Source organism: Diadema setosum, chromosome 4 (genome assembly GCF_964275005.1).
Source record: "Diadema setosum chromosome 4, eeDiaSeto1, whole genome shotgun sequence".
Taxonomy (NCBI): Eukaryota; Metazoa; Echinodermata; class Echinoidea; order Diadematoida; family Diadematidae; genus Diadema; species Diadema setosum.
The window spans coordinates 33,734,062-33,747,589 of NC_092688.1; the positions used below are offsets into that span (position 1 = coordinate 33,734,062).

The 13,528-nt window shown below is 37.2% G+C and overlaps 1 protein-coding gene across 1 annotated transcript; it reads left to right on the plus strand.

Annotated features, from left to right (window-relative positions):
- Window positions 1–5,364: 5,364 nt before the first annotated feature.
- On the plus strand, window positions 5,365–7,224 carry LOC140227161 (uncharacterized). The gene has a single exon (XM_072307592.1). The coding sequence runs from the start codon at window positions 5,377–5,379 to the stop codon at window positions 7,222–7,224; it is 1,848 nt and encodes a 615-aa protein (XP_072163693.1). The 5' UTR covers window positions 5,365–5,376.
- The last annotated feature ends 6,304 nt before the right edge of the window (window positions 7,225–13,528 follow it).

The window sequence follows — 13,528 nt, forward strand, 5'->3', positions numbered from 1 at the left end:
GCCTCACCAGATGGTTGCATGATGTCTGACGATCAAAAGATTGGACGTTGAACTTTATCAGAAAGGAAATAAATACATGGTGTATATTACATATTTCATTGTAGTGTTTGCTCAGATTGGGACACTCATTCGGTCTAGACTGGCACTGTCTGTGGCGGGAGGGGGTTCGTGACAGGAAAGATATTTCATCCTTTGCCATTTTTAATAAACTACACAAATATATCCTAGATGGCGTCAACGTCAGACTCTCCGGAGTAAAGGGGAAAGGGGTGGGGAAAAGCCAGGGGGGCATCTTCACAAAATTGAAGGTGGGAGTGCACGCCCACCATTTTTCTTTTTATTTCTTTTGTGTCAACTATAAATACAGGGTGGCGCACACCTGATGCGCCCCCGCCTGGATCCGCCACCGGGAAAATTCAAAGCTGTTGTATGTGTGTACCTTGGTTTTGTGATTGTAATGCATTCATGTCTCTGTGTGTGTAAGTGTGTTAGTTTCATTTCTAGCTTCTATAGCCATGTTCGTGTCATAAAATGGTAATGAAAATTATAACCGATTTGTCTGTTTTGCCCTGCCTAACACTTGTATTTATCATAAAACAATACCAACATTTCAATCAAATATGCCTCGCTTTGTGAGGGTTGATCGTTCTCGTCTTGAGTGATACAGGGCTGCTACGGTAGGGTTTGTAATTGATTTTCGTGTGAAGCTTTTACTTTAGCACACACCTTTGAAAGCTAGCTTTTGAGATTAATTTTAATTCATTATTCTTATTGATGTGTGTGTGTGTGTGTGCGTGCGTGTGTGGGTGAGTGTGTGTGTGTGTGTTATCTTCTTATCCCAAGGTGAAATTGCAAAATAAACACTAAGAATAAAGGATTAGATTAGAGTGATGATATATCATAAAAAAGGTAAAATAACACAGCTTCGGCATGGCTGCCGCATTGCGAGACTTGTGCCTTACATTGAATACACACACACACAAAAAAAGAATGTTTCACGATATTCCTCTACTCTATTATGCATGCTGATGTGCACATAACTGCTTTGAACTTCGGAATATTTGCCAATTAGAATAATATGAAGATTTCCTCTCAAATAAAATGTCGGAGTATCAAACTCACACGATTTCCTGCATGATGAACAATTTACACTTGCTAAACAAAAAACAGTGTTATGACACACACAAAAAACACGCACACACTCACACACACATATATGTTTATATATACATATAAATATATAAAGGCAAAGTCAAGTCACCGGCTACACTCCCTCCCCCCCCCCTTTATATCAGTCGAGACCAAAACGTCATAGGCCAGATGACCTACAAACGTGAATGTATCATCTGTCATTTTAATTCGTAACCAAACGAAATAATAATATATACACATATATATATATATATATATATATATATATATATATATATACAAATACATACATAAGTACATTGTGTAATAGATGAAATCATAGACCATTTATACCAGGATGTATATGTGTGTATACATGTAGTTGTTTTTTTTTTTTCATTCATCTGTTTCTCTGTAAATAGATATGTGCGCTTGTTTAGACACTTAATGCCCCTCACAATTCGTCCATTCTTCGTCAAATTACCCATAACTAAAAAAACAAGAGGAAGTATTCTATTGTTAACAAGTGTGAGTTTGTGTGTGTGTGTGTGTGTGCATGTGTGTGTGTGTGATTTACTGCTTTTACAATATGAACCTTTTTGTCACCCTCTTTTCGACCACAGACAATACATTAAATTGTTTACGTAACCCAAACCAGCAGCCCGATTGGATGGAATTGTGTCTCTTAATTCATTAACTGTTATGTTATTTGTCTGATTTGAGGGAGAAGAGAATAATTATACTGATGCGATGAACCTGATCAGATTATTTCCTACAAATATTTCCTTTAGAGCTATATGTATCATAACTGAGAAGTTACTGACGATTGACCCGGCACAAAATTATTTTATTTTTACTGTAATTTTGTTTCGAAAATCTACTCTGAGAAATGCCCCAAATCATACACTCAGCAAAGAAAGAAAGTAAACGCTTTTTCGAGTTCATATTTTTCAAAGAAGATTTTGATGAAAATCAATGTATACCATATCAAAGGTAATTCAATTGGCTATGAAGCTGGTAGGTTAATGCAAATATAAATCTTACGCATGAGTAAACACATTCGTTTTCGTCCTGCAAAGCACAAAGGAAAAAAAATGCAAAACTTTACAAGTTGTCTTTCATTTGCAAATGCCCTTCACGATAACAATGACAACAAAAGACCAGTTTAACAAAATGAGAGACATGAATGAAATAGCAAAAACAAGTTTCGTTCTCTTTATCCCTTTACAACCTCCAACAAAACAAAGTGGGAAACTAAAGGGGAAAAATAAGAATTTTCCATCAATTTAAACTTCAAATGACGTAGGGAGTAATATGCATAAACTTGATTAAATGAACAGAATTTTTCCATTCCATTCTTTTATTTTTTTTAGGAATTCATAAGATAAATTCACGAACCAAGCATTATTGACAATTTCTTATTTGAAAAAAAAAAACAACTAAAATTTCAACCATTTTTGTTCATTGTTCCTTCTTCTATTATTTCAATGGAATTAAGATTTGATGGAAGATTCTTCATTTTCCTCCGTTATTTTCAGGCTTCATTGATCTTTGGGGCTTTAAAGATATCATAGAGATCATAGAATTATTTTTGCAACTTAATGCATGTTTCTTTTTGTGTGAAATTTGTTGTTTGTTGTTGTTGTTGTTTTTTTTTTTTTTGGAAGAGCGCCTACGCAATGACAACTTGCTCAGTTTTGCAATTTTTACTTTTGTGCCCTGGCAGAGAAAAACAAAGGTGTTCACTCATGCATAAAGTTTTCCTTTTTGTTGACCTGCCGGGTTGATATATAACCAATTAAATTATTTTTAAATATGGTATATAATACATTAATTTTCAGCAAAATATCATATGAGAAATACAATCTTGAAAAAGTGTGTACTTTCTTTTTTGCTGAGTGTATGATAGGAATGACGATTATGATTACGAAGCCCTTCAGACGAGTAAGACGAGGAGAAAGCTTACGATGAAGCTGCGTACATCTCAACCCAGCACACAATCTTTGCTCTTGGCTATGATTTGATAAGTCTCATTAACTAAAGAAATCAAAAAAAAAAAAATTGTACAACACTCGACAAGGATAAAATGCATGATTTCCATGATATTTTTCTTATAATATAGATTCTTCAGATTCTCGTCGACGACATTATCATCTAACCTCAATTAAAGCCTCATGAAGAGCTCATTATGTACAAGGCACAACTTCAGAATTCGCTGTGATTTTCGGATAGAGACTGTGTTAGAGGTGCGGGGAAAACCGCGGGGGAAAACCCGCTTCTATAAATACAAGTGTTTCAGGGGTCAGAATGAAAAGGTCATGTAAAAAGCAGACGTTCCTCTGAAACCTGCTATCGACCGACCATGTTCTGAGTGCTACGCAATACATCTGTCTGTCCTTGAACTATCTCTCAATACTTTCATATTGTCTTAACAATAAGACCACAGTCAATCTAATTTATGTTCGTACCTTCCTACAGGCTAAACAGACAACAACAGGTTGTGATCTCATGCCTAAAATATACATTGGAGCCCGATAGAAATCAGCAATATTGAACCCGGAAGTACAACACACTTGGTAAGCATACGAAACTATATCTATATTCGTGTGTTCCTAAATGTTGTACCTAACACGTAGTTGTAAAAATAATGAATGATCAGTATGATTATTCCATGTTTGTTAAACATTTCTATTATAATCTTGCTGATTTTGTTTTACCGCACATCTTTAACCCACAAGCTATGTTAATATTTGTAATTTAGCTAATAGTATGCCGTTTCCCCCCCCCAAAAAAAAACAACAACAACAACAACAAATGGCGTAAGCTGTTACAGCAACGATACTAATCATTGTTCTCGTTGGAAATACAGTAGGGCCTAATTGTAAATCAACTTCACAAGGACTTAAGCATAATTTGGTGTAGAAAGATAGGTTATCATGAAATACATGTATGTGTTTAACTTATTATAGGTCAAATCTCTTTCGGACTCACCTTTTTACTGTATTAACAGTGGCCTGTTCTGTCACTTACTTTACCTACCTTAACACAAGAGAGAGGTGTCGATTCATGGTGATAGAATTTTTGGAACATGATAGCGGGGTCTGCAAATAAAAGACAAAATTACTCAAAGAGGGTTTGTTGTATTGTGGAGCTCATTGGTTCATTAAATGATCAAATTCCTTCAAATGTGTTTCGACGCATTTCAGTCCTTCGAAAGTTATTAAACATGACAACAAAGTTTCAGGAACATCAGCAAAGCTGGTATTGAATTGTACACAACATTATAGTCACAGCTTATTTTGAAATGTTTGTAGTTCGCAAAATGTTGAACAAGTTTTTACTCAGGATGTTTACGTCCGTAAAATTTTTATGACGATGTCAGTGATCTCCTCTCCATTGTTCTCTTTGTTTTAGGGGCACACGTTACTTTACTCCTTATAAATATCTAAGGGTGTGACTGTTTTACTCCTCAAAGAATTGTATTGTTGAGAATAAATCAATGACCTGGAAAAGAAAAAAAAATGGCCTTATACCTTCATACCGGAAAGAGGAGCAAGGAGGGAAGTTAGAAGAAAGAGCCGAGAGTTTTTAAGACTGTCTTTCAAGAATATAGATATATTGTATGAATGGACGGACACTCTGTAATACGTTATTTACAAATAACAACAAGAAAAAAATACATTAAATGATAGTTTTTTACATTTCGCTCAGATGTGCCCTGACATTTTCTTTTTACATGACAACTTCTGTGTTTACGATATCGTTGGAGGGTATTCTCTCTTTATTATTGATATACAGGGTCACGATTAAAAGAGTCGTCCCTCCATTGGCTGCCTTTATCACCCCATTGTATTTTGGTGAATGTATCGTACACGTACTGCATCAAATAATTTGTTTTACTAGTAACTGCTGATTTTATTCTAGCAACTCGCAACATCATGACAGGCTCACCAGACAACTACAGTAGTTTAAAAATAATGATCTCCACTCAAAATGAGCCACCACAAATCAGTTTTTATTGAGCATACTTGGCAAAACATGGTACACGTTACTAATCAGCACACATCTTTTAAATTGTGCCTCATTTCTTTGTTCGGTTTTAAAAATGCCAATTCTAATGTCATGCTTCCCAGGAACTTCCCCATTTCTGATATTTGGTAAATGCTTATTTCATATTTCTCCTGATACTTGTCAATGTGTTTACCGCTATGTGTTTCTTTTGCTATACTCAGACAGACAGATACCATGGCAACGTTTCATCAAATTAGCAGCCAGAATCTGGAGTGTCCTATCTGCCTAACACTGTTCAACCAACCTAAATTACTGACATGTTCACACACTTTCTGCGAAGGATGCCTGGAAAAAGTCTCCCAAACTCAGCCAAATCAGCAAATGATAACATGCCCTGTATGCAGGAAAGAAACTCCCGTACCCAGTGGAGATGTGAGTAAGTTACAAACAAACGTACCCCTAAGTTCGCTCGTGGACGAAGTGAAAACCAAGAATCCAACATGTACAGTTTGTGAGATGGACGAAAAGCCGCCAGCTGTGTCCTACTGTCAGGACTGTGCGAAAAATATGTGTAAATCGTGTGAGAACGGCCACTCTATCTGGAAACCATTCTCCAACCACGAAGTGGTGCCCGTGAGCGAGGTACTTTCGGGAAAAGTTCCGCTTAGGAGGCGACGGAAATGTAAGACACACCCCAGCTTTGATGAAGATTGTTTCTGTACCCATTGCCGGGAGAATATTTGCAGTACGTGTGGGATGCTAGAGCACTTGCAAGACGGGCATCAGCTTGAAAAGGCAGCCGTCCATGAGAAGAATGTAAAAAAAAATATCAAGGAGTTACAAGAACGGGCAAAAGTAAAGAAAACAACCATTGAAAATCATATCGATTTCATAGAGACACAACGCAATGAAATAACAACTATGCTGAGAAAGCTCAATGATGACATCGACAAGAAATACGAGGAATACATGCAACTATTAACAAACAGAAGAGAGGCCCTGAAATGCCAAGTGCAACGATTGTCTGAAAACTTCGAGAAGGAATTACAAACTATGAAGGAAGAGAGTCGCCAAACAGTCAGTCACGTGAACGCTATGGAAGAGCTGGTAACTAACGGTACGAAGGTACCGCTAGAGAAAGACGCCTTGTTTGCACACGACACGCTGTGCGAGAACTTGAAGAGCTTTCTGGGACGAGATGATCCTGACGACCAATCACCGAGAAGTGTGACAGAACGAGCTCAAAAGATTTCATTCCGTAGTTACGTGAAGGTCAATCAACTTTTTCTTGGTGAGCTGGAAGGTTACACGTGGAATGTCAAAGCAGACGTAGAGCTCCCTTGCAAAGACAGCATGAACTGTATGACTCGTGCACCAGACGGTATGATGGCGGTGGGATCCCGTTTTGGCGGAATTTATCTCTACTCCCCTGATGGCGAGTTACAGCAGACCGCGCTGAAGGATGTCATTGTCAGGAGAATTGGATTCCTGTCTGATGGAACAAGTGTTGTAGGTGATAAGTGTAACAAGATGTCACTATACACTCCACAATGGGAGAAGCTCGACGTCGCATTCGAGACGATGAGTGATGATGAAGGAGGGTTTGGTGGTCTCACTGTGGATAGAGATGATAATATCTACGTGGGTTATAGAAAATCGAAGAAGATCCAAGTATTTACCCCACAGGGTGGTAAGATAGTCAGGGAAATAATGTGTGATGGATATTCATCTATGCAATTATTCTCTTTTCACACCACGGGGAAACTGATACTCTTAGACTCATCAGCTGTGGTGTGCCTTGATGGCAAGGGGATGAATGAGAATGTCTTGAAGAAGGGGGGTATGTTAGCTTACCCAACTGTGCGTAGAGATGATTCGGTCATTGTAGCCTGGGTAAAGCACGGGGAGGGTCTTGTCAGTATCGATCGATACACGATAGATTTGAAGCAAGTGCACAATATCGTCACTGATTTCAAAATACAAAAACCAGAGAAAAGATATTGGTACTGTCTACAAGAATTTGAGAGCGGTGAGATAGCTCTCTGCACTCCAAATAGACTCTACGTGTTTGGTGCGATATAATTAGAAATATGATAGGCCTAGATGGTTTTTGTCATGCAGTAGCATGTATGTTGAACTAGAAATGTCGCTAAGGCGACTGGTATACCTCAGTCATATCGCATGTCTCTCTCATTAGGTCTATATTTCATCTTGACAATATGAGAAGACAGTTTTACGTGATTGGTAAAAAGATTGAAATGAAGTGTTTGAAATTTTTGCACAACCACAAATGTGTTGAGTGTTTACATTCTTTTCACCAGCTTTCATTTGGATAGTTGACTTGCTACAGCCGAGAGCAAGTACGAGATGAGTGGCATGATGTATGTTGACGATACACAAATTTACATTTGGTAGAGATTTAACAATATTATAAGGGTAATCAGTCTGAAGCAATTTGCAATCCCAGGCTTGTATGGCCGACATAAAGAATTGGTCAGTCTATTATAGTCTTAGATTCAATGATAAGACTGAGGTTCTTCACAAGTAATTCTAGGCAATGTGGTAGCATTGATAGCATCCAATTAAAGGTGACACTCTGATACAGACTGTTAACTCTACCAGAAACCTTGGTATGAGACTAGATAGGCATTTGACAGTGTCAACTCGTGTGAATTAATTTTGTATACCGGCCTCATTTGCCTTGCACAAAACTGAATTTGATTTCTCAATTCTTTCCTAAAAAGTCGACAGAGAGACTTGTACATGCTCACATAATATCTCGTCTTGATTTTTGTGATGGCATTTTATATTATGGGCTACCGAACAATGAAATCTAAAAGTTGTAAAGAATACAAAACTCTGCGGCTGGATTGCTGACTCGTGCTTGACTTAATAAGTATGTATCCAAGTCTATAAGACAGCTGCATTGGCTGCCAGTAACGCAACGGATTGACTTCAAGAAATTAATTATGGTATAAATATTTCTGTGTGTGCTGGAACTAGGTCTTACTTATCTACGACAATTGATAACAAAGTATCATCCAGCAAGAAATCTTCATTTTTTAAAGGGGATGGCTAATTAATGATCAGTGGGAATGCAGTGGGAATGCTGGGGGACGATTGTTCCAATCCTTGTGGGATTTATTTAAGAGTACATTATATATCTATTGTTGTGTGAAAATTATTTGCTTCAGAATGATCTCATATTCAAGTAATGTGCAGCTCAATGTTTCCAGATTAGCATGCCTGTACAGTGTCGGGGCGATCGTGAACGGACCGTTTAAGGATCGCCCCGTCACTGTACAGGCATGCTTACATTTGGGGGGGGGGGGGGAGTAATGACTGATTGCATGTTATTTAGATGAAAATTCAATGTGAATGAAACGTTTTCTGTCCTTATTCTTGTGGTGATTTAGGGGGTAGTGAATATCTGAATGCATGTTATTTAGACGAAAATTTGATGTGAATGCAAAGTTTTCTGTCCATATTCATGAGGTGATGCGGGGGGGGGGGTAGTGAATGTCAGAATACATGTTATTTAGTTGAAAATTTGATGTGTGAATGAAAAGTTTTCTGTCCATATTCTTGTGATTTAAGGGGTAGTGAATGCCTGAATGCATGTTATTTAGAAGAATATCTGATGTGTATGTATCTTACTTATGTTGGGAATAATATGTAATCCATGTAATTTTGAGTAGAAATTTTGTTTCAGATCGAAATTCCCCTCTTCCCCGTAATTATTACGCGAGACTGCGTCCGGATAATGGAGAGATCCGGATAAAGGGAGGTCGGACTGTACTCGGGAATTTGGGAATTTTCACTTGACCTTCTACCGTCCGCCCTTTGACCCCATGGACCACAATAATAGTCACTAACTCGTTATATCTAATTGTCACGCCAATACTTTGAACCATTCTAAAGATATATTTTTGGAAACGTGACAATTAAACATTTTCAATTGACCTGACCCATTGGTCCTAATCTTTTATAGAACCATTGTGCAGCAATGCATGTATTTATAGTTTAATCAAGTGTATGCATTGAGTAATCTGCAAGGGCGGTGCTTTGGCATAGTCGGTAATGCGTCTGCCCCCAGATCCAAAGAACCAGGATTCGATTCCTGAGTCTAACGGAGCAATATGCGTGTAATCAATCCTTCCCTTCTATAAGAGGAAAACACTCAGTTCCGTGTGTGAGAGACTCACAACCCATGCATAATCTAAAAGATCCCGTTTCATCATCCATCAGAAATAACAGGGTGCATAATTATAAACCCGGTGAAGCGGTCCCGCCTCACACTTGACCTTCGACCCTTTGACCCCGTGGTCCACAGTAATAGCCACTAATTGGTTATATCTAGTCGTCACGCCAATACTTTGAACCATTCTAAAGATATATTTTGGGAAATATTGTGACAATTCAACATTTTCAGTTGACCTAACCCATTGGTCCAAATCTTTCCCTATAAAACCATTGTGCAGCAATACATGTGTTTATAGTTTAATCAAGTGTCTGCATTGAGTAATATTCCAGTGCTTTGGCTCAGTTGGTAGAACGTCTGCCTCCAGATCCAAAGTAACCGGATTCGAATCCTTAGTATATCGGAGCAATATGCGTGTAATCATTCCGTCCCTTGTAGTAAGAGGCAAAACACTCAGTTCCGTGTGTGAGAGACTCACAACTCATGCATAATCTAAAAGATCCCGTTTCATCATCCATCACAAGTAACAGGGTGCATAGTTATAAACCCGGTGAAGCGGTGCCGCCTCACACCCAACTGGACCCCAGTGCACCTCTAGTGCAGCTGTATATGGGCTATCCAGCAATCTTCTCCGAGGGAAAACAAACAAACAAACAAACAAACAAAAATGTATGGAGAAATAATGTAATTTCAGCATTAAATAGCAGTAGAATAGTAGAATATTATCATTTTCATCTCACCTATATGCTACAGGGGCTTATGAAGGAAACATAAACACATGAATACCGGCATATTGTAACGAGAAAAAAAAATCTTCCTTCTTATTCTTCCTCTTAGTCAAGTGTTTACTTTTCTTTGAGGTAATCAACGGAAAGTGCTTATAAAAAGTTACATGTTGGCTAGCATGCAAAGTTCTATTCCGTTATGTACAAAAAAAAATCCAGCTGTTTCTATATTTCATGGTGCGTTGTATTTGCTTGTGGTAGCGTCTTTATACAAGTGTGGTAGTGTATTCCTCAAACGAATCAATGATTGAGTAATATTTCTGCGGATTATTCAAATCATTTCAACAGAGATTCATTTCTTTTTATGTTATCAGTGATGTTGTAATCATGTAAATCCACACTTTTCCTAGATTATGAAATGGTATAATGCTCCTATGTGCTTTACAAAGTTATTTATCTGTGCTATAACTCTTACAACACTCTATGGGTTCCAGGGAACGTGTATTTGCTTGTTTGAAAACAAATGCAGAAATAAAATTGAATCCAATCAAGTTAACATTCTTTTGACATCATTTTTGTTCTATTCTTCTTTATTATTTGTTGTTGTTTTGTATGTTTGTGCGTGTTATTTTGCTCTTATGGCAATTCTTATTTTGCCTTAATCTTTGATTACTGGATCACAAGTTTTTTAAAACATTGAAGCGTCAGTGCAATTATTTCTTGAATTAAATGAGAACGTTTTTCATAAGTATAAAATCTTTCATGCATGGATTCTTTTTTGTATTATTTATTTGGTGGTCCGACATTTACTAGTATGCCGGGGCCCCGTTTATCAAAAGATGAAATCGATTGTAAATTCACTAGACTTAAATTGCCATAGACTTATGATAAAATTCAAATGAATAGTCAATTGTAACTCTTCATAAAAGAGGGCCCGGGATGTATTATGTATAATTTTTTTTTTTTCATTCTGTTTCTCCGTAAATACTCGGTATAAAGGGAAAATTAACCAGGTGAGTTTGTTCAGAACGTAATGCCCCTCACGCATTTATAATCTATCCTTCGTCGATGTTAAAGGGGATGGCTAGTAACTGATCAGTGGGAATGCAGTGGGAATGCTGGGGGATAATTGTTCCGTTCCTTGTGGGATTCATTTATGAATACATTATATATCTATTGTTGTGTGAAAATTGTTTGCTTCAGAATGGTCTCATTTTCAGGTAATGTGCAGTTTAATGTCCCAGGTTAGCCTGCCTGTACAGTGACGGGGCATTAAACCGCACATTACTTGAATATGAGACCGTCCTGATGCAAATAATTTTTACACAACAACAGATATAATCATAACGTACCTAGATGAATCCCACAAGGAATGGAACAATCATCCCACAGCATTCCCACTGATCAGTTACTATATACTATATCCCCTTTAATGACTGATAAATAGAACAAGAGGCAGTAGTATAGTATCCTATTGTAACACAAAAGTACCATATAATTATATATATATATATATATGTATATATATATATATATATGTATATATATATATATATATATATATTGTAGGGTAATGGTGTGTGTGCGTGTGTGTATGAATGACTGTTTTCAGTACAATGATTGGGTAAAAGTGAACCTTTTTTGTCACCATTTGTCTTTGATCACATACAATGCATACAACTAATTATTTAACTCAAGCCAGCAGCCCAATCGGCTGGAAGTAAGTCTCTTTATTTTATATGTCTGATTGTAGGGAGAAGAGAATATACCGATGTGGTGAGCTCAGGTCATTTCCTCTAAATATTTCAATTAAATTCAATTCATTTATTTTCATATTTCTCATATATGAACATTACAACAGAAATCAGACAAGTTCTTTTGCCTTGTGAACGATGTGCAGAAAACAAACAATATACATGGTGATAACGCAGTAATTACATGTAATGATAACTGGTCAAAATCGAAATCGAAATGGGGTTGATCAAATGACGGGACCTATACAGGCGTATAAAAAAAGTTACACTTTTGAAAAAAAAAAAAAATTCTAAATTACATTTCCAAATATATGGAAGATTGTTTCATATTTATGGATTCCCCATAGTCTCATCTATCAAGTGCAATCAACAAAACAAATTTTTGTTCACGCTTGGCTGAACACTGACGCTCTTTGTCCATAGTGTGCAAAATGACTTGCGCCATAATGAAAGAAGATGGAAAATTCAGCCAGCAGTCCAAATAAGTGCTCCCATTCAAACAAATTGCTCTTTTGCTTAAAGCTTTGAATATGTTATGATAGTGTGAGTTTTTTTTCTTAGCTTTATCGTAATTTCAATGATTTCATTTCTAAATTAATTGATGAGAATTAGAGTATGCAATTACTTCAAGATCTTTGAAGCACAGTTTTCACAAAACACAGACACATCAATACCACATGCCAGTTATTCATTAATGTGGTAGTGGTACCAAATTAATCAACATTCAAATCATTCATCCCATTAATCAATCAATTAATTGACCAATTGATCAATCAATCAATCAATCAATCAATCAACCAACCCATCAATAAATGAGTAAAGGGGCTGGTGGTGGAAACAAAAAGGGAAGTCAGCAGTGGCCATTTTGGATGAGCAAAATACCAAAAAATTAAACAACTTTTTCTTTTCTTTTCTTTTTATGATGGAAATAAATAAACTATTGAATTGAATTGAAATGAAAAGATCTTGATGTTGTTAATTAACCTTCCATAACAGAATGGAATCATGTAAAACGTGACAGAAAATCGCCAGAGAATTCCTAAACTATCATACCATAATCAAAACTGTGAGCAAAAGAGCAATTTGTTTGAATGAGAACACTTATTTGGACTGCTGGTTGAATTTTCCATCTTCTTTCAATTTGGCGCAAGCCATTTTTCATACTCTGGACAAAGAGCGTCAGTGTTCAGCCAAGCAAGAACAAGCATTTGTTTTGTTGATTGCACTGTCTTGATAGATGAGACTATTGGGTATCCATAAATATGAAAAAATCTTCCAAATATTTTGAAATGTAATTTAGACAATTTTTTTCAAAAGTGTAACTTTTTTTTTTGATACACCCTTTATGAAAGCTAGCTTGTTTGGCTGTAAAGCCCCCGTTCCACTATCACGATCTGGACCCCGATCTCTCCCGATCTAGCAGATCGGGAGAGAGCGGCAAAAGCGTACGGGGATCGGAGGCATCGTAGCAGCAGCGTGTGGAGGTCGGGTTGATGGAGCGGGTATTTTTTCAGATCGGGAAGAAATTTTGAACCTGTTCAAAATTTCCTCCCGATCTCCCCGATCAAAATTGACCTATTTTTAATCGTACGGCAAGCGGGGGAGCGTAGTGACAGCGTAAACGCAGCGGGGAGAGCGTAGTGACAGTGTAAACGCAGCGGGATGAGCGTAACAAGGTCTTTCTGAGCGTAGTAACATCGGCACAA